General features: G+C 36.8%; 1 protein-coding gene across 1 annotated transcript; it reads right to left on the reverse strand.

Moving 5' to 3' along the window:
- Positions 1-11,127: 11,127 nt before the first annotated feature.
- On the reverse strand, positions 11,128-14,796 carry LOC107618924 (uncharacterized). Its single transcript, XM_016321108.3, has 7 exons — positions 14,696-14,796; positions 13,943-13,988; positions 13,235-13,428; positions 12,130-12,199; positions 11,810-11,911; positions 11,587-11,690; positions 11,128-11,152 (listed from the first exon to the last, which is right to left on the reverse strand). Exons 1-7 carry the CDS (start codon positions 14,794-14,796, stop codon positions 11,128-11,130), a joined length of 642 nt encoding a protein of 213 aa, XP_016176594.1.
- Between the last annotated feature and the right edge of the window lie 7,555 nt (positions 14,797-22,351).

The following is a 22,351-nucleotide window of genomic DNA, read 5'->3' on the forward strand; positions in this document are numbered from 1 at the left end:
ATCATCTGTCGGTTCCCGCTAGCATCGGAATAGGATCCATTGATCCTTTTGCACACTGTCACTTGCGCCCAACATTCGCAGGTTTGAAGCTCGTCATAGTCATTCCTTCCCGGATCCTACTCGGAATACCATAGACAAGGTTTAGACTTTCCGGATCCCAGAAATGGCTGCCAATAATTCTAGCCTATACCATGAAGATACTAATCTCATGGACTCGGTCCGTGTATTAGATATCCAAGAGAATACACTCCAGTTGTCGTCTAACGACTACGTTGAACATCATGTAGACCGCTTTGTGGTTGTCAGGCACGCGATCTTGGCTAAGCGAGTAACGAAGATTGGGTGATTGTCACGGGTCACCCCTTCATTCTAACTTAAATGAATTAAGAACGAGAGTATATTTTGGAGAAGAAGTAGGCGTGATTGAATAGAAAAACAATAGTACTTGCATTAATTCATGAAGAACAGCAGAGCTCCACACCTTAATCTATGGGGTGTAGAAACTCAACCGTAGAAAATACATAAGTGAAAAGGTCTAGGCATGGCCATGAGGCCAGCCTCCAAACGTGTACAATGGTCTAAAGATGGTAAAGTGATCAAAAGATAAAAACTCTCTAAAATTAATTTTTATACTAAACTAGTAACCTAGGGTTTACAAAAAATGAGTAACTAAGTGCAGATAGTGCAGAAATCCACTTCTGGGGCCCACTTGGTGTGTGCTTGGGCTGAGCATTGAAGCTTTTTCGTGCATAGGCTGTTCCTGGAGTTAAACGCCAGCTTTGGTGCCAGTTTGGGCGTTTAACTCCAATTCTGGTGCCAGTTTGGGCGTTTTATGCCAAGATGTTTTTGGCTAGCTTTGGACGCCAGTTTGGGCCATCAAATCTCAGACAAAGTATGAACTATTATATATTGCTGGAAAGCGCAAGATGTCTAATTTCCAAAGCAATTAAGAGCGTGCCGATTGGGCTTCTGTAGCTCTAGAAAATCTACTTTGAGTGCAGGGAGGTCAGAATCCAACAGCATCTGCATTCCTTTTTCAGCCTCTGAATAAGATTTTTGCTCAGGTCCCTCAATTTCAGCCAGAAAGTACCTAAAATCACAGAAAAATACACAAACTCATAGTAAAGTCCAAAAATGTGATTTTTGAATAAAAACTAATAAAAAGTAATTAAAATATACTAAAAACTATGTAAAAACAATGCCAAAAAGGGTATAAATTATCCGCTCATCACACAAAAACTTGGTAGACGGGATCGTGATCCCACACTTTTCTTCACAACTCCATGTAGCTGACCAGCAAGTGCACTGGGTCGTCCAAGTAATAAACCTTACGTGAGTAAGGGTCGATCCCACGGAGATTGTCGGCTTGAAGCAAGCTATGGTCATCCTTGTAAATCTCAGTCAGGCAGATACAAATGGTTATGAGGTTTTAATAATTAAAAGATAAATAAAATATAAAATAAAATAAAGTTACTTATGTAATTTATTGGTGGGAATTTCAGATATTCGTCTAGAGATGCTTTGTTGCTTCTGAACCTTTGCTTTCCTAGTGCCTTTTTCCAACCATGCGTTACTTCCTTCCATGGTAAGCTGTAAGATCCTCTCAGTGAAAATGGTCCTCTACGGTTTCTGCACAGCTAATCAACTGTTGGATTTCTCATCTCGGATAAAAAATACCAGGTATAGCTACCGCATGGCTAATCATCTGTCGGTTCCCGCTAGTGTCGGAATAGGATCCATTGATCTTTTTGCATACTGTCACTTGCGCCCAACATTCGCAGTTTTGAAGCTCGTCACAGTCATTCCTTCCCGGATCCTACACAGAATACAACAGACAAGGTTTAGACTTTTCGGATCCCAGGAAGGGCTGCCAATAATTCTGGCCTATACCGTGTATTAGCTGTCGTCCGATGACTACGTTGAACATCATGTAGACCGCTTTGTGGTTGTCAGGCACGCGATCTTGTCTAAGCGAGTAACGAAGATTGGGTGATTGTCACGGGTCACCCCTTCATTCTGACTTAACTGAATTAAGAACGAGAGTATATCTTGGAGAAGAAGTAGGCGTGATCGAATAGAAAAACAATAGTACTTGCATTAATTCATGAAGAACAGCAGAGCTTCACACCTTAATCTATAGGGGGTAGAAACTCCACCGTAGAAAATACATAAGTGAAAAGGTCTAGGCATGGCCGTGAGGCCAGCCTCCAAACGTGTACAAAGGTCGAAAGATGGTAAAGTGATCAAAAGATAAAAACTCTCTAAAAGTAGTTTTTATACTAAACTAGTAACCTAGGGTTTACAGAAAATGAGTAACTAAGTGCAGATAGTGTAGAAATCCACTTCTGGGGCCCACTTGGTGTGTTCTTGGGCTGAGCATTGAAGCTTTTTCGTGCATAGGCTGTTCCTGGAGTTAAACGCCAGCTTTGGTGCCAGTTTGGGCGTTAAACTCCAATTCTGGTGCCAGTTTGGGTGTTTTATGCCAGAAATTTTAGGCTGACTTTGAATGCTAGTTGGGGCCATCAAATCTAGGGGCAAAGTATGGACTATTATATATTTCTGGAAAGCCCAGGATGTCTAATTTCCAACACAATTGAGAGAGCCCCATATGGGCTTCTGTAGCTCCAGAAAATCCACTTCGAGTCCAGGAGGGTCAGAATCCAACAGCATCTGCAGTCCTTTTTCAGCTTCTGAATCAGATTTTTGCTCAGGTCCCTCAATTTCATCCAAAAAATACCTGAAATCACAGAAAAACACACAAACTCATAGTAAAGTCCAGAAATGTGATTTTTGAATAAAAAATAATAAAAATATAATAAAAAGTAATTAAAACATACTAAAAACTATGTAAAAAATAATGCCAAAAAGGGTATAAATTATCCGCTCATCACAACACCAAACTTAAATCGTTGCTTGTCCCCAAGCAACTAAAAATAAAATAGGATAAAAAGAAGAGAATATACAATGAATTCCAAACTTATCAGTGAAGATTAGCTTCAATTAGATGAACGGGACTTGTAGCCTTTTTGCTTCTGAACAGTTTTGGCATCTCACTTTATCCATTGAAATTCAGAATGATTGGCATCTATAGGAACTTAGAATTCAGATAGTGTTATTGATTCTCCTATTTCAGTATGTTTATTCTTGAACACAGCTACTTTATGAGTCTTGGCCGTGACCTTAAGCATTTTGTTTTCCAGTATTACCACCGGATACATAAATGCCACAGACACATAACTGGGTGAACCTTTTCAGATTGTGACTCAGCTTTGCTAGAGTCCCCAGTTAGAGGTGCCCAGAGCTCTTAAGCACACTCTTTTTGCTTTGGACCACGACTTTAACTGCTCAGTCTCAAGTTTTTCACTTGACACCTTCACGCCACAAGCACATGGTTAGGGACAGCTTGGTTTGGCCGCTTAGGCCAGGATTTTATTCCTTTGGGCCCTCCTATCCGTTTATGCTCAAAGCCTTGGATCCTTTTTACCCTTGTCTTTTGGTTTAAAGGGCTATTGGCTTTTTCTGCTTGCTTTTTCTTTTTTTTTCTTTCTTTTTTTTCTTTTATTATTTTTTTCGCCTCTTTTTTTTGCAAGCTTTTGCTTTCACTGCTTTTTCTTGCTTCAAGAATCAATTTTATGATTTTTCAGATTATCAATAACATTTCTCTTTTGTCATTATTCTTTCAAGAGCCAACAATTTTAACATTCATAAACAACAAATTCAAAAAATATGCACTGTTCAAGCATTCATTCAGAAAACAAAAGGTATTACCACCACATCAAAATAATTAGATTATTTTCAAGATATAATTTGAAATTCATGTACTTCTATTTCTTTTGCATTTAAAAACTTTTTTCATTTAAGAAAGGTGAAGGATTCATAGGACATTCATAGCTTTAAGACATAGACACTAGACACTAATGATCATGTAATAAAGACACAAACATAGATAAAACATAAAGCATAATTTTTGAAAAACGGAAAGATAAGAACATGAAAATTAAAGAACGGGTCCACCTTAGTGATGGCGGCTAGTTCTTCCTCTTGAAGATCTTATGGAGTGCTTGAGCTCCTCTATGTCTCTTCCTTACCTTTGTTGCTCCTCCCTCATGGCTCTTTGGTCCTCTCTGATTTCATTGAGGATAATGGAGTGCTCTTGTTGCTCCATCCTTAGTTGCCCTATGTTGGAATTCAATTCTCCTAAGGAGGTGTTGATTTGCTCCCAATAGTTTTGTGGAGAAAAGTGCATCCCTTGAGGTATCTTAGGGATTTTTTGATATGGAATTTCCTCATGCTCTTATTGAGGTCCATGATTGGGCTCTCTTGTTTGCTCCATCCTCTTCTTAGTGATGGGCTTGTGAGATGAATCTCTCCATCTCCCATGACTCAGAGTTGGAAGCAATTGCCTTCCCTTTCCTCTTTTTAGAGATTTCTCCGGCCTTAGGTGCCAATAATGGTTATGGAAAAATAAAAAGCAGAGCTTTTTTCACACCAAACTTAAAAGGTTTGCTCGTCCTCGAGCAAAAGAAGAAAGAAGGGATTAGAAGAAGAAGAGATGGAGGAGATGGAGGTGTGTGAATGGTTCGGCCAAGGGGGTTTTAGGTGGTTATGATGTGTGAAAAGGAAGGAGTGATGAGGGGCTTATATAGGAGTAAAGTGGAGAGGGAATTCTTGTAATAGGGGTTGGGTTTGGGAGGGAAATGGTTTGAATTTGAAAGGTGAGGTAGGTAGGGTTTATGATGGATGCATGTGAGTGGTGAAGAGAATTTGGGGAAGAGGGTAGGATTTGATAGGTGAAGGGTATTTGGGGAAGAGTGTTATGGAAAGGTGTGAAGAGGAGAGAAGAAGAGGTGGGGTAGGTGGGGATTAAGTGGGGTCCACAGATCTTGAGGTATCAAGGAATTCTGCTCCTTACACCATTCTGGCGTTCAAACGCCCATTGTGTGCTAATCCTGGCGTTTAACGCCAGCTCTGCTACCTTTCCTGGCGTTAAATGCCAGCTTTGCTACCTTTCCTGGCGTTAAACGCTAGTCTGCTGCCCATTTCTGGCGTTTAATGCCAGCCAGAAGCCAAACAGCCCTTTCTAGCGTTAAATGCCCAGAGTGCTGCCCATTCTGGAATTTAACGCCCATAATACTGCGAGGCTGGGTGTTAAACACCCATTCTGCTATCCTTACTGGCATTTAAACGCCAGTAAGCCTGTCCTCCAGGGTGTTCTATTTTCGATGCTGTTTTTCATTTTATTTTTGATTTTGCAGTTGTTTTTATGACTTCACATGATCATCAACCTAAAGAAAACATAAAATAACAATGGAAAATAAATAAATATAATTAAATAACATTGGATTGCCTCCCAACAAGCGCTTCTTTAATGTCAATAGCTTGACAGTGAGCTCTTAGAGAGCTTCACAGAGACTCAGAGCTTGATGTTGGCCTCCCAACACCAAACTTAGAAGTTGAGTGTGGGGGCTCTATTTGACTCTGTATTGAGAGAAGATTTTCATGCTTCCTCTCCATGGTTACAGAAGAAGATCCTTGAGCCTTAAACACAAGGTAGTCCTCATTCACTTGAAGGACTAACTCTCCTCTGTCCACATCAATCACAGCTCTTGCTGTGGCTAGGAGGGGTCTTCCAAGGATGATGGATTCATCCTCATCCTTTCCAGTGTCTAGGATTATGAAATCAACAGGGATGTAAAAGCCTTCAACCTTTACTAAGACATCCTCTACAAGTCCATAAGCCTATTTCCTTGAATTTTCTGCCATCTCTAGTGAGATTCTTGCAGCTTGTACCTTAAAGATCCCTAGTTTCTCCATTACAGAGAGTGGCATGAGGCTTATACTTGAACCAAGGTCACAGATAGCCTTCTTAAAGGTCATGGTGCCTATAATGCAAGGTATTAAGAACTTTCCGGGATCCGATTTTTTCTGAGGTAATTTCTGTTGAACCAAGGTATTCAGTTCATTGATGAGAAATGGAGGTTCATCCTCCCAAGTCTCATTACCAAATAACTTGGCATTCAGCTTCATGATTGCTCCTAGATACTGAGCAACTTGCTCTTCAACAATATCTTCATCTTCCTCAAAGGAAGAATACTCATCAGAGCTCATGAATGGCAACAGTAAGTTCAGTGGAATCTCAATGGTCTCTATATGAGCCTCAGATTCCTTTGGTTCCTCAATGGGGAACTCCTTAGGGGTCAGTGGACGTCCATTGAGGTCTTCCTTAGTGGAAATCACTGCCTTCCCTCCTCTCCAGGTTCGGCCATGTTGGATGTTTTGATGGTCTTGCACTCTCTCTTTGGATTCTCTTCTGTATTGCTTGGGAGAGTACTAGGAGGGATTTCAGTAACTCTTTTACTTAGTTGACCCACTTGTGCCTCCAAATTTCTATTGGAAGACCTTGTTTCAGTCATGAAACTGAGAGTGGTCTTACTTAGATCAGAGGCTATGGTTGCTAAGTCAGAGTGGCTCTGCTTAAAATTCTCTGTCTGTTGCTTAGAAGATTATGGAAAAGGCTTGCTATTGCCAAACCTATTTCTCCCACCATTATTATTATTGAAGCTTTGATTAGGCTTCTGTTGATCCTTCCATGAGAAATTTGGATGATTTCTTCATGAAGGATTATAGGTTTTTCCATAGGATTCTCCCATGTAATTCACCTCTTCCATTACAGGATTCTCAGGGTCATAAGCTTCTCCTTCAGAGGAGGCTTCTTTAGCATTGCCGGATGCAACTTGCATTCCAGTCAGACTCTGAGAAATCATATTGACTTGCTGAGTCAATATTTTATTCTGAGCCAATATGGCATTCAGAGTATCAATCTCAAGAGCTCCTTTCTTCTGAGTTATCCCATTATTCGCAGGATTTCTTTCAGAAGTGTACATAAACTGGTTATTTGCAACTATCTCAATGAGTTCCTGGGCTTCTGCAGGCGTTTTCTTCAGATGAAGAGATCCTCTAGCAGAGTGATCCAATGACATCTTGGACAATTCAGACAGACCATCATAGAATATACATAAGATGCTCCATTCTGAAATCATGTCAGAAGGACACCTTCTGATTAATTGCTTGTATCTTTCCCAAGAGTTCAGGCTTTCTTTAGGTTGTGAGTCCAACCATGTCCTAGCTCTGTCTCTTACAGCAAAGGGGAGAAGCATAAGTCTGTAAACCTCAGGATTAACCCCATTGGTCTTAACAGTGTCATAGATTTGCAAGAATTCAGCTAAGAACTGATGAGGATCTTCCAATGGAAGTCCATGAAACTTGCAATTCTGCTGCATTAGAGAAACTAATTGAGGCTTAACCTCAAAGTTGTTTGCTCCAATTGCAGGAATTGAGATGCTTCTTCCATAGAAGTTAGAAGTGGGTGCAGTAAAGTCACCAAGCATCTTCCTTGCATCTCCACCATTGTTGTTATTTTCGGCTGCCATGTCTTCTTCTTTTTCGAAAATTTCTGTTAGGTCCTCTCCAGAGTTTTGTGCTTTAGCTTCTCTTAGCTTCCTTTTCAGAGTCTATTAAGGTTCAGGATCAGCTTCAACAAGAATGTTCTTATCCTTGTTCCTGCTCATATGAAAAAGAAGAGAACAGAAAAGAATAGAAATCCTCTATGTCACAGTATAGAGATTCCTTTATGTGAGTAGAAGAATAGAAGGAATAGAATGAAGAAGGGAGAAGAGGAATTCGAACACACAGAGAGGGAGAGGGTTCGAATTATAAGAGGAAGAGAAGTGTTAGTAAATAAATAAATAAATAGAAAGAGATGAGAAAGAGAAGAAATTTGAATATTAATTTAAAAGAAAAGAAAAATATTTTTATTTTATTTTAATTATTGGTTAGTATTCGAAAATATTAAAAGAAATAAAATAAAATTAAAACTTAAAACAATTAGTTAATTAAAAAGAATTTTGAAAAGGGGTTAGTTATTTTCGAAAATTGGAGAGAGAAAGGTAGTTAGGTGGTTTTGAAAAAGATAAGAAATAGTAAAACAAACAAAAAGTCAAGTAGTTAATTGAAAAAGATTTGAAAATCAATTTTGAAAAGATAGGAAGTTAGAAAAAAAAGATTTTGAAATTAAATTTTGAAAAAGATATGATTGAAAATTTATTTTGAAAAAGATTTGAAAAGGAAATTAAAGAGATTTAATTTTTGAAATTAAAGTTGATTACTTGACTAACAAGAAACTAAAAGATATGATTCTAGAATTTAAAAATTGATTCTTTCTTAATAGGCAAGTAACAACTTGAAAATTTTTGAATCAAAACATTAATTGTTAGTAGTAATTTCGAAAATCATGAAATAAAAATAAGAAAAAGATTTAAAAAATCAAATTTTAAGAAAGAATTCAAAAATATTAAAAGAAATTTGAAAAATATTTTAAAAGATAGAATTTTTAATTTGAAAATTTGATTTGACTAATAAGAAACAACTAAAATTTAAAACTTTTTGACTAAATCAATTCAAAATTTCGAAATTTATGAGCAAAATAAAGGAAAAGATATTTTTTATTTTTGAATTTTAATGAGGAAAGAGAAAAACAACTCAATGACACAAAACATGAAAATTTAAGATCAAAACAAAAAATGCATGCAAGAACACTTTGAATGTCAAGATGAACACCAAGAACACTTTGAAGATCAAGATGAACATCAAGAACTTATTTTTGAAAATTTTTAGGAAAAGAAAGACATGCAAGACACCAAACTTAAAAATTTTTATTCTTTAGACACTAATAATTAAAGAATGCATATGAAAAACAAGAAAAGATACAAAACAAGAAAATTTAAAGATCAAACAAAGAAATTCATCAAGAACAACTTGAATATCAATGAAGAACACATGCATGAATTTTCGAAAATTTAAGAAAGATTAAAACATGAAATTGACACCAAACTTAAAATTTGATACTAGACTCAAACAAGAAGCACAAAATTTTTGGTTTTTATGATTTTATTAATTTTTTTGTATATTTTTTGAAAATATTTTGGAAAAAGAAAATAAATAAATTCAAAATTTTTAATAGGAATTCCAGGAATCATGCAATGTTAGTCTAAAGCTTCGGTCCAAAAATTTAGACATGACTAAATAGCCAGCCAAGCTTTATGTGAAAGCTTCGGTCCAAAAGATTAGACATGGCCAAATGGCCAGCCAAGCTTCAGCAGAGCATTACATACAACAGCCAAATTGATGAGAATCAAAAAGCTCCTAAAATGATAAGTGAAAGCCTCAGTCCAAAAAAATTAGACATGGCTTAGCAGCCAGCCATGCTTCACATATCATCTGAAACTCTATAATTCTATCTTAAAAATTCTGAAGAACATATATTTTTTTTTCGAAATTAAAATTAAAAAGCTTAAACATAAAATAAAATTACCTAATCTAAGCAACAAGATGAACCGTCAGTTGTCCGAACTCAAACAATCCCTGACAACGGCACCAAAAACTTGGTACACGGGATCGTGATCCCACACTTTTCTTCACAACTCCTTGTAGCTGACCAGCAAGTGCACTGGATCGTCCAAGTAATAAACCTTACGTGAGTAAGGGTCGATCCCACAGAGATTGTCGGCTTGAAGCAAGCTATGGTTATCCTTGTAAATCTCAGCCAGGCGAATTCAAATGGTTATGAGGTTTTGATAATTAAAAGATAAATAAAACTTAAAATAAAATAAAGTTACTTATGTAATTCATTGGTGGGAATTTTAGATAAGCGTCTGGAGATGCTTTGTTGCTTCTGAACCTCTGCTTTCCTATTGCCTTCTTCCAATCATGCGCTACTTCCTTCCATGGCAAGCTGTAAGATCCTCTCAGTGAAAATGGTCCTCTATGGTTTCTGCACGGCTAATCAACTGTCGGATTTCTTGTCTCGGATGAAAAATACCAGGTACAGATACTGCATGGCTTATCATCTGTCGGTTCCCACTAGCGTCAGAATAGGATCCATTGATCCTTTTCCACACTATCACTTGCGCTCAACAATCGCATGTTTGAAGCTCGTCACAGTCATTCCTTCCCAGATCCTACTCGGAATACCACAGACAAGGTTTAGACTTTTCGGATCCCAGGAATGGCTGCCAATAATTCTAGCCTATACCACGAAGATACTAATCTCACGGACTCGGTCCGTGTATTAGATATCCAAGAGAATATACTCTGGCTGTCGTCCAATTACTACGTTGAACATCATGTAGACCGCTTGTTGGTTGTCAGGCACGCGGATCTTGGCTTAGCGAGTAACGAAGATTGGGTGATTGTCACTGGTCACCCCTTCATTATGACTTAATTGAATTAAGTACAAGAGTATATCTTGGAGAATAAGTAGGCGTGAATTGAATGAAAAACAGTAGTAACACTACAAGAAACATCACTTTTAGCGGCTATTTATTTTGCTTTTAGCGGCAATAAAAATAGCCGCTAATACATTTACCGGCAATTAGACATTAGCCGTCTTATGCTTTGCCGCTAAAAGGTTTTAGTGGCAATTATAACATTTACCGGTAAAGACCTTTTTAATGGCCGCCAAAACTATATAATTTTTAGCAGCCATTTTTTTGGCAATTTATATGGCCACCAAAAGTAATTCTAAGATTTCAATATTATTCACTTTTAGTAGCCATTACTATTGCCACCAAAACTCATTTTACTGGCAATTTATATAGCCACTAAAAATAATTTTAAAATTGTAATATTATTCACTTTTAGTTGCCATTACTTTTGCTGCTAAAATCTTAAGATTTTTTTTAATTACACTCACTCTTTTAGAAATAACCACCTACCATTTTTTTAAAATTTCAAATTTTATCATTAATTATTATTATTATACTACATAATATAAATATACTAAAATTAATTACTACAAAATGAAGAATTTCATTAAATTCAATATAATTAAATATTTATACACAAAGTTCTCTTGAAATGTAATAAAGCATAATACAAATTCAAACAACACAAATACTACAAATCTATGTTACATCAATGATTAGCACATAGTTAATGATCAAAAGAAAACAAATAGAGCCTAGCTCACATGCAATACAATAATACAGCAAAGAGAATGAAGCAAAGTTCTCAATCACTCAATTATATGAGACCATTTATGTATGGATTGCTCCGCTACAATTCGGCTCTTCAGCTTTTAACCAGCTCTCTTTGCCTAATCAATTGAAAACCAGCTTTAATAGAAAGATTATAAAAAGGATAATAAAAATCACTAACTTTCTTTTTACTCTTAGTTTCTACTTCAATTCTGTCTAAGAAAAGAATCAGTAAGGTATTCAATTAGGAACATCTAAATAACTAGTATTCAACCAGTCACCATGATAACACAAAAGCACCAAAAGGCAACAATTAAAACTCACAGGTGGTAGGAGCTGCTCATTTAATCACCTCTATTGGTGACTGGATATGGTACAAGTCTCACTTGATACATGGTATATCACACAGTTAGCAGTAATGACTAACAACCATCCATGCCAAAATTTTGGTTAAAAATCCATCATGCAATTATTGAATAATGCATGGAAACAAGTTTGAATATATATCGTAATAGGTACAATAATTAAAAATTGCATGCGAAATAGGGGTCACCTACTTACCTCTCGCTCCCGCTTCCTCTTTTTCTTCATTTTGAGGTCTTCGGCTTCCTGAGCACTAATTACCTTTCCAAAACTCTTGTCGTTATTAATAGATGCCTTTAATAGAAGAGAAAGAGTCAACCATATCAAAATGCATTATAATGACCTCACAAAAAAGGAAAAACTAATTGCTTGTAATTTGAGGAATATCACAACAATGAAACAAGAAATTTTACCTTTGCTGCTTTTGCAGCAACCTTCTTTTCTGTCTCTGCTACAAACCAAGTTCTTTTAGGGCAGGAAAAGATCTCTTCCTTATGAGCAATCATGTTTTCAGCCTGCCCATTTCATAAGAGCATGATTATATTTGAATGGCAAATCTTAGGAATGAGAAAATGCAGAATGAATGGAAGGTTCAAAGTCACATAATACAATACTAGTATTAGGAAGTACTATTTCTTAAACCATAATGTGAAGTGAACACACATAAAGATTTGGAGAATTTTCCATCAAAGTAGGACATGTTATTTATTAATAATAAAACAGGACATTTTACCAGCTTTTGTTTCAAATGATCTGAGCATTCAACTTCGTATACCATGTAACTTGCGAGAATTAAATGACACCTGCAAAAGTTAAATTCAATTCAGGTTCCTTCAACAGAGGAACAAGACAGCAATTCTAAAATTTTCCACCAAGCTAGTTGAAAAATTTCTAAGATGTAGTTATATTAATAAAATAATAGATCCAATTTTATTATTCAATCACCAGAGTGTTAATATTAATATTAATTTGGAAAAGAAAAGGCTGGTTAGTTGTTAAGACTTTATAAGCCAGTCAAAGAATACGATATGAAAGATTACTTAAAGAGTTAGACTAAACAAGCAATAATAGGTACTATCTTTAATTTCTTCTATAAAATGACAAATTACACAAACAGTTGATAGCTTGATTTAGTTGCCATTTAATTTCTACCAGAAACAATGTATACATATAACAAATTTAGATCAAGCTAGCCATATACATTTTAGGCCCTAGTTAAGCTAATGATTGGTTTCAATTAGCTTTATGGTTTCAGAAAGGTTCATCAATCATTGCACATGCAATCAATATTCCTTTTAACCACCCTACTAATTTGGATTGCTAGAAAAAACAACAACTAGTATTGGCAACGTAAGTGACTTGTAGCCATGTGTTAGAATTTGAAAAGAAATAAATAAAGAGGTAATCTTGTCTTTATCTGCATCAAAATTGACTAAGTTCTTTGAAGCACGGTGGCATCCATGTATTATATAATGCACCACAAGGAATGAACTTTAGATCAGAAGCAGAGTAGTGTGAATAATGGTGCAAATGGGGTTCCAATATTTGGGCACAAAAGGCATGAGAAGTGGGTATGAGAGGCTTGGAAAACAACGTTGTTGGGTGAATTCTGTGAATGAAAGATTACGAGGTATTAGGTTGTCATGAGAATGTACAATGATGTTGTCAACAGAATGAACTTGCATGAAGTGTTTGGTAATGCTGTTGTTGTTATTCCCACACAATGAGGTCTTCTTGTAATTTCTCATCATCATCATCCAAATTTATTATGTCATTTTACTATTTCTTTCATAAAATTTAGATTGTAAAAAAAATAAAAAGAAAAAAAAGACACACACCTTTTCATCATGAGCAGGGCCACCAAAAGAAGAGGGCCTCTTTGCAGCTTGACTTGCAGTAGCATTTGCAGACGGCACTTTATTTCTTCGATTAGGATGAGAAAGTGAGATTTCATGCTGAAGAAGCCTTGGTGGAGGCTTGTGATTGGGCTGATTTCTTGCCACCTTCTCTTCCTCCCTTGCAAACCTCTCTCCTTTTAAGAGGATTATAATTGCAGCATTCAAATTCAAATTGAGATATCAAACCAAAAGTCTATATACAAATCTATTGAAAACCAAACTTTACGAAATTCAAAACTAGAATATCAAGACACTTAATATATCTGTAGCCAATTTTATTCAAAATCACTTTTTAAACTCAAAAGCAACACAACCTTTTTAATTGCAATTTATTTTAAAGCATACAATTGAAGTTTTAATTTTGCATATTTAATGATTATAAATTATAAGCTAAGAAAAACATCTCCTAAAACAAGATAATACTGTTAAACCAAACTACAAATCAAAACAGATTGAATAACAAAACAAAAAGTAATTCAAAATTTTATATACTATTATAACAAAAACATAAAACAATTTAGAATTTCAGATAACCTTAAAAATATATCCCCCATTATACTAATGCGCTTATCGGTATTGATAGAATCAGGCTAACTCGTTTTATTGCTATATATAACCAATAAGCAAAATGATGAGAAATATGCTGACCGAGTAATTGATTGCTTTCCAAGGTAGAGGAGGCCTCTGCTTGAACCTGAAATAAAAAAAACAAAAAATTAAAAGTAAAGATATTAGGAACTGAGTTGATATGTGATACCAACTCTTTGGACATAAGATATTTTTAAGTGAAAGAAAAACCTGAAGTGGAATTCATGTTTTTGATATTGATTATGGATAACTCAATTCTTTTTCTGTTTCTTGATGGAGTATAAGACACTTTTAAGTGAAAGAAAAACCTGCAGTTTCAATATTGATTATGAACTACTTTTCTAGTTTTCAATAAGCTCTAAATTAGTTCAGAACCAGTCCATCTAATTTTTAACCAGCTCAGAATTGTTATCCATTTTCTGAACTTGCATCCAAGTATAGGGATGATATTCTAAAAATCATACAATTAGAAAAACCACAGAATTAGAAACATTTTTATATTCTGAGCAATAATGCAAACAAAATCTTAATGAAACTCTACAGAAAGCATTTCAAACACTTAAAATTAGGATCTGAAATCCAAATATAAACAGAGCAAGAAAGCAAGAATGGCAGATCAAGCAAGTAAAAACGGAGAAGATAGAGCAAACAAAATATTAGGATCTGAAACACTTAAACACTTCAATTTTAGCTTGATCTGCCAGATTCATTAGGATCAAGCAAGCAAACAGAGCAAAAGTAGTAATACAGAGAGAGAATCACAGGCTTCTAAATATTGAAACCTAAATCGAAAAATAAATGGAGAAGACCTACCGACAGCGGCGATCTTGTGCGTCTACATGCAAGAACAGCGGCGGTACAAGCGGCGGAGGTGTGGTGTTGTAACAAGAACAGTAACGGTGGCTAGAAGACATTGGCGACTAAAATCTGAGATGAACAAATGATGACAGCGATGCAGATCTGAGGTGGATCAGATGGAAATGAGGTCCAAGGAGTAGGATGATGGACGGCGACTGTCGGCGATGGTAACGGTTACGGCGGTGGTGATCGGCGATGGAGGAAAGCACGCGAATTAATCTAGTGTCGATACTTCTCTTCCTTTTTTCAGTTTCTCTTTCTCTCTCCAGTTTTCAATTTCATTTAGGGATAATAAAAAGAACATAATAATAAAGTTTAGTGGAAATAATGATAATGGCCACTGTAATAATTTAAAAAAATTAAAATTATAAGTAATAAAAGATAATAATTTTCTGGCAATAGTAATAATGGCCACTATAATATATTGTAATAATGACAAATATATAATTACCGCAAAAACATAACTTAAATTAAAGAATTAGTGGCCATTATGTTATTGCCACCAAAAGTTTGTCGCTAAAATACATTTTTTTTGTAGTGTAATTGTATTAATTCATGAAGAACAGCAGAGCTCCACACCTCAATCTATGGGGTGTAGAAACTCCACCGTAGAAAATACGTAAGTGAAAAAGGTCTAGGCATGGCCGTGAGGTTAGCCTCAAACGTGTACAATGGTCTAAAAATCAAAGTGATCAAAAGATAAAAACTCTCTACGAATACAATAGTAAAAAGTGCTATTTATACTAAACTAGTTACTAGGGATTACAGAAAATAAGTAACTAAGTGTAGATAGTGCGAAAATGCACTTCCGAGGCCCACTTGGTGTGTGCTTGGGCTGAGAATTGAAGCTTTTTCGTGCATAGGCTGTTCCTGGAGTTAAACGCCAGCTTTGGTGCCAGTTTGGGCGTTTAACTCCAATTCTGGTGCCAGTTTGGGCGTTTTATGCCAAGATGTTTTAGGCTAGCTTTGGACGCCAGTTTCGGCCATCAAATCTCGGGCAAAGTATGGACTATTATATATTTCTGAAAAGCCCAGGATGTCTACTTTCCAACACAATCAAGAGGGCACAGATTGGGCTTCTGAAACTCCAGAAAATCTACTTCGAGTGCAGGGAGGTCAGAATCCAACAACATTTGCAGTCCTTTTTCAGCATCTGAATCAGATTTTTGCTCAGGTCCCTCAATTTCAGACAGAAAATACCTGAAATAACAGAAAAATACATAAACTCATAGTAATGTCTAGAAATATGATTTTTGAATAAAAACTAATAAAAATATAATAAAAAGTAATTAAAACATACTAAAAACTATGTAAAAATAATACCAAAAATGGTATAAATTATCCGCTCATCACAACACCAAACTTAAATTGTTGCTTGTCCCCAAGCAACTAAAAACAAAATAGGATAAAAGAAGAGAAAATACAATGAATTCCAAATATCAATGTAGCTCATTTCCAATTAGATGGGTGGGGTTTGTAGCCTTTTTGCTTCTGAACAGTTTTGGCATCTCACATTATCCTTTGAAGTTTAGAATGATTGGAATCTATAGGAACTCAAAATTCAGATAGTGTTATTGATTCTCCTATTTCAGTATGTTGATTCTTGAACACAACTACTTTATGAGTCTTGGCCGTGACCCTAAGCATTTTGTTTTCCAGTATTACCACCGGATACATAAATGCCACAGACACATAACTGGGTGAACCTTTTCAGATTGTGACTCAGCTTTGCTAAAGTCCCCAGTTAGAGGTGCCCAGAGCTCTTAAGCACACTCTTTTTGCTTTGGACCACGACTTTAATCGCTCAGTCTCAAGCTTTTCACTTGACACCTACACACCACAAGCACGTGGTTAGGGACAACTTGATTTAGCCGCTTAGGCTAGGATTTTATTCCTTGGGGCCCTCCTATCCATTAATGCTCAAAGCCTTGGATCCTCTTTACCCTTGCTTTTTGGTTTAAAGGGCTATTGGCTTTTTTTGCTTGCTTTTTCTTTTTCTTTATTTTTTCTTTATTTTTTTTCGCCATTTTTTTCGCAAGCTTTATATTCATTGCTTTTTCTTGCTTCAAGAATCAATTTTCTGATTTTTCAGATTATCAAATAACAATTCTCCTTTTTCTTTATTCTTTCAAGAGCCAACAATTGTAACATTCATAAACAACAAATTCAAAAAAAATATGCACTATTCAAGCATTCATTCAGAAAACAAAAGGTATTGCCACCACATCAAAATAATTAGATTATTTTCAAGATATAATTCAAAATTCATGTACTTCTATTTCTTTTGCATTTAAAAACTTTTTTCATTTAAGAAAGGTGAAGGATTCATAGGACATTCATAGCTTTAAGACATAGACGCTAGACATTAATGATCATGTAATAAAGACACAAACATAGATAAAGCAAAAAGCATAATTTTCAAAAAATAGAAAAATAAGAACAAGAAAATTAAAGAACGAGTCCACCTTAGTGATGGCAGCTAGTTCTTCCTCTTGAAGATCTTATGGAATGCTTGATCTCCTCTATGTCTCTGTCTTGCCTTTGTTGCTCCTCCCTCATGGTTCTTTGGTCTTCTCTAATTTTATTGAGGATAATGGAGTGCTCTTGGTGCTCCATCCTTAGTTGCCCCATGTTGGAATTCAATCTCCTAAGGAGGTGTTGATTTGCTCCCAATAGTTTTGTAGAGGAAAGTGCATCCCTTGAGGTATCTCAGGGATTTCTTGATGAGGAATTTCCTTATGCTCTTGTTGAGGTCCATGATTGGGCTCTCTTGTTTGCTCCATCCTCTTCTTAGTAATGGGCTTGTGAGATGAATCTCTCCATCTCCCATGACTCGGAGTTGGAAGCAATTGCCTTCCCTTTCCTCTTTCTAGAGGTTTCTCCGGCCTTAGGTGCCATTAATGGTTACGGAAAAACAAAAAGTAGAGCTTTTTCCACAGCAAACTTAAAAGGTTTGCTCGTCCTCGAGAAAAAGAATAAAGAAGGGATTAGAAGAAGAAGAGATGGAGGAGATGGAGGTGTGTGAATGGTTCGGCCAAGGGGGTTTTAGGTGGTTATGATGTGTGAAAAGGAAGGAGTGATGAGGGGCTTATATAGGAGTAAAGTAGAGAGGGAATTCTTGTAATAGGGGTTGGGTTTGGGAGGAAAATAGTTTGAATTTGAAAGGTGAGGTAGGTGGGATTTATGATGGATGGATGTGAGTGGTGAAGAGAATATGGGGAAGAGGGTAGGATTTGATAGGTGAAAGGTATTTGGGGAAGAGTGTTATGGAAAGGTGTGAAGAGGAGAGAAGAAGAGGTGGGGTAGGTGGGGATCCTGTGGGGTCCACAGATCATAAGGTGTCAAGAAATTCTGCTCCTTGCACCATTCTGGCGTTCAAACGCCCATTGTGTGCCAATCCTGGCGTTTAACGCCAGCTCTGCTACCTTTCCTGGCATTAAACGCCAGCTTTGCTACCTTTCCTGGCGTTAAACACCAGTCTACTGCCCATTTCTGGCGTTTAATGCTAGCCAGACACCAGACAGCCCTTTCTGGCGTTAAACGCCTAGAGTGCTGCCTAATTTGGTGTTTAACGCCCAGAATACTGCCAGGCTGGGCGTTAAATGCCCATTCTGCTATCCTTACTGGCGTTTAAACGCCAGTAAGCCTGTCCTCCAAGGTGTGCTATTTTTGATGCTATTTTTCATTTTATTTTTGATTTTGCAGTTATTTTTATGACTTCACATGATCATCAACCTAAAGAAAACATAAAATAACAATGAAAAATAAATAAATATAATTAAATAACCATGGGTTGCCTCCCAACAAGTACTTCTTTAATGTCAATAGCTTGACAGTGTGCTCTTAGAGAGCTTCACAGAGACTCAGAGCTTGATGTTGGCCTCCCAACACCAAGCTTAGAATTTGAGTGTGGGGGCTCTATTTGACTCTGTATTGAGAGAAGCTTTTCATGCTTCCTCTCCATGGTTACAGAAGAAGATCCTTGAGCCTTAAACATAAGGTAGTCCTCATTCACTTGAAGGATTAACTCTCCTCTGTCCACATCAATCACATCTTTTGCGGTGGCTAGGAAGGGTCTTCCAAGGATGATGGATTCATCTTCATCCTTCCCAGTGTCTAGGATTATAAAATCAGCAGGGATGTAAAAGCCTTTAACCTTCACTAAGACATCCTCTACAAGTCCATAAGCCTGTTTCCTTGAATTGTCTGCCATCTCTAGTGAGATTCTTGCACCTTGTACCTTAAAGATCCCTAGTTTCTCTATTACAGAGAGTGGCATGAGGTTTATACTTGAACCAAGGTCACGCAGAGCCTTCTTAAAGGTCATGGTGCCTATAATGCAAGGTATTAAGAACTTTCTGGGCTCCAATTTCTTCTGAGGTAATTTCTGTTGAACCAAGGTACTCAGTTCATTGATGAGCAATGGAGGTTCATCCTCCCAAGTCTCATTACCAAATAACTTGGCATTCAGCTTCATGATTGCTCCTAGATACTGAGCAACTTGCTCTTCAACAATATCTTCATCTTCCTCAGAGGAAGAATATTCATTAGAGCTCATGAATGGCAACAGTAAGTTCAGTGGAATCTCTATGGTCTCTATATGAGCCTCAGATTCCTTTGGTTACTCAATGGGGAACTCCTTAGGGGTCTGTGGACGTCCATTGAGGTCTTCCTCAGTGGAAATCACTGCCTTTCCCTCCACTCCAGGTTCGGCCATGTTGGACATTTTGATGGCCGTGCACTCTCTCTTTGGATTCTCTTCTGTATTGCTTGGGAGAGTACTAAGAGGGATTTCAGTAACTCTTTTACTTAGTTGACCCACTTGTGCCTCCAAATTTCTATTGGAAGACCTTGTTTCAGTCATGAAATTGAGAGTGGTCTTACTTAGATAAGAGACTATGGTTGCTAAGTCAGAGTGGCTCTGCTTAGAATTCTCTGTCTGTTGCTCAGAAGATGATGGAAAAGGCTTGCTATTGCCAAACCTATTTCTCCCACCATTATTATTATTGAAGCCTTGATTAGGCTTCTGTTGATCCTTCCATGAGAAATTTGGATGATTTCTCCATGAAGGATTATAGGTGTTTCCATAGGATTCTCCCATGTAATTCACCTCTTCAATTGCAGGATTCTCAGGGTCATAAGCTTCTCCTTCAGAGGAGGCTTCTTTAGCCCTGCCGGATGCAGCTTGCATTCCAATCAGACTCTGAGAAATCATATTGACTTGCTGAGTCAATATTTTGTTCTGAGCCAATATGGCATTCAGAGTATCAATCTCAAGAACTCCTTTCTTCTGAGTTGTCCCATTATTCACAGGATTTCTTTCAGAAGTGTACATGAACTGGTTATTTGCAACCATCTCAATGAGTTCCTGGGCTTCTGCAGGCGTCTTCTTCAGATGAAGAGATCCTCCAGCAGAGTGATCCAATGACATCTTGGACAATTCAGACAAACCATCATAGAATATACATAAGATGCTCCATTCTGAAAGCATGTCTGAAGAAAATTTTTTCTTTTTTTGAAATTTTTCGAAAATAAAATTAAAAAGATTAAACATAAAATAAAATTACCTTATCTAAGCAACAAGCTGAACCGTCAGTTGTCCAAACTCAAATAATCCCCGGTAACGGCGCCAAAACTTGGTGCACGGAAATCGTGATCTCACACTTTTCTCACATCTCCGCGCAACTAACCAGCAAGTACAATGGGTCATCTAAGTAATAAACCTTACGTGAGTAAGGGTTGATCCCACGGAGATTGTCGGCTTGAAGCAAGCTATGGTCATCTTGTAAATATCAGTCAGGCAGATTCAAATGGTTATGGAGTTTTGATAATTAAAAGATAAATAAAACATAAAATAAGATAAAGTTACTTGTGTAATTCATTGGTGGGAATTTCAGATAAGCGTCTGGAGATGCTTTGTTGCTTCTAAATCTCTGCTTTCCTATTGCCTTCTTCCAATCCTGCGTTACTTCCTTCCATGGCAAGCTGTAAGATCCTCTTAGTGAAAATAGTCCTCTACGGTTTCTGCACGGCTAATCAACTGTCAGATTTCTCGTCTCGGATGAAAAATACCAGGTACAGCTACCGCATGGCTAATCATATGTCGGTTCCCACTAGCACCAGAATAGAATCCATTGATCCTTTTTTACACTGTCACTTGCGCTCAACATTCGCAGGTTTGAAGCTCGTCACAGTCATTCCTTCCCGGATCCTACTCGGAATACCACATATAAGGTTTAGACTTTCCGGATCCCAGGAATAGCTGCCAATAATTCTAGCCTATACCACGAAGATACTAATCTCACGGACTCGGTCCGTGTATTAGATATCCAAGAGTATATACTCCGGCTGTCGTCCAATGACTACGTTGAATATCATGTAGACTGCTTTGTGGTTGTCAGGCACGCGGATCTTGGCTAAGCTAGTAACGAAGATTGGGTGATTGTCACTGGTCACCCATTCATTCTGACTTAACTGAATTAAGTATAAGAGTATATCTTGGAGAAGAAGTAGGCGTGAATTGAATGGAAAAAAGTAGTAATTGCATTAATTCATGAAGAATAGCAGATATCCACACCTCAATCTATGGGGTGTAGAAACTCCACCGTAGAAAATACATAAGTGAAAAAGGTCTAGGCATGGCCGTGAGGCCAGCCTCCAAACGTGTACAATGGTCTAAATATCAAAGTGATCAAAAGATAAAAACTCTCTACGAATACAATAGTAAAAAGTGCTATTTATACTAAACTAGTTACTAGGGATTACAGAAAATAAGTAACTAAGTGTAGATAGTGCAGAAATCCACTTCCGGGACCCACTTAGTGTGTGCTTGGGCTGAGCATTGAAGTTTTTTCGTGCATAGGCTGTTCCTGGAGTTAAACGCCAGCTTTGGTGCCAGTTTGGGCGTTTAACTCCAATTCTGGTGCCAGTTTGGGCATTTTACGCCAAGATATTTTAGGCTGGCTTTGGATGCCAGTTTGGGCCATCAAATCTCGGGCAAAGTATGGACTATTATATATTGCTGAATCACAAGTTTTTGGCGCCGTTGCCGGGGATTGTTCGAGTTTGGACAACTGACGGTTTATTTTGTTGCTTAGATTAGGAAAAATTTATCTTTTTGGTTTAGAGTCACTAAAATTGAGTCTTTTATTATTGTTTTTGTTAAAATTTTTAAAATCCTTATTTTCTTTTTCTAAATTCTTTTCAAAAATTTTTAAACTAATAACTTCATAATTTAGTCTTCTGTTTGAGTTTAGTTTCATGTTTTACGTTTGGTGTCAATTGCATGCCTTTATTTTTCTTTCAATTTTTTGAAATACATGTTCTTGTTCTTCCTTGATTTCCAAGTTGTTCTTGTTTATTTTCCTTGTTTGATTTTTAGTTTTTCTTGTTTTATGTCTTTTCTTGTTTTTCTTGTGCATTTTTGAATTATTAGTGTCCAAAATATACAAATTTTTAAGTTTGGTGTCCTTTGTGTTTCTATTTTCTTAAAAATTTTTAAAATTTTTTCTTGGTGTTCATCTTGATCTTCAAAGTGTTCTTGGTGTTCATCTTGACATCTAAGTTTGGTGTTATTTTATTATTTTTCTCTTTCCTCATTTTTTTTGAAAC

The sequence above is a fragment of the Arachis ipaensis genome, chromosome B9, assembly GCF_059453495.1.
Source record: "Arachis ipaensis isolate K30076 ecotype BB chromosome B9, ASM5945349v1, whole genome shotgun sequence".
Classification (NCBI taxonomy): Eukaryota; Viridiplantae; Streptophyta; class Magnoliopsida; order Fabales; family Fabaceae; genus Arachis; species Arachis ipaensis.

What these genes read in the sequence shown, in the direction of transcription:
- LOC107618924 (XM_016321108.3), bottom strand. Translation starts at nt 14,796, where the DNA reads ATGTCTTCTAGCCACCGTTACTGTTCTTGTTACAACACCACACCTCCG. An exon ending in GCACAAGATCGCCGCTGTCG is followed by an intron (nt 13,989 to 14,695) that starts GTAGGTCTTCTC and finishes TTTTTATTTCAG; the next exon opens with GTTCAAGCAGAGGCCTCCTC. An exon ending in GGAAAGCAATCAATTACTCG is followed by an intron (nt 13,429 to 13,942) that starts GTCAGCATATTT and finishes TCCTCTTAAAAG; the next exon opens with GAGAGAGGTTTGCAAGGGAG.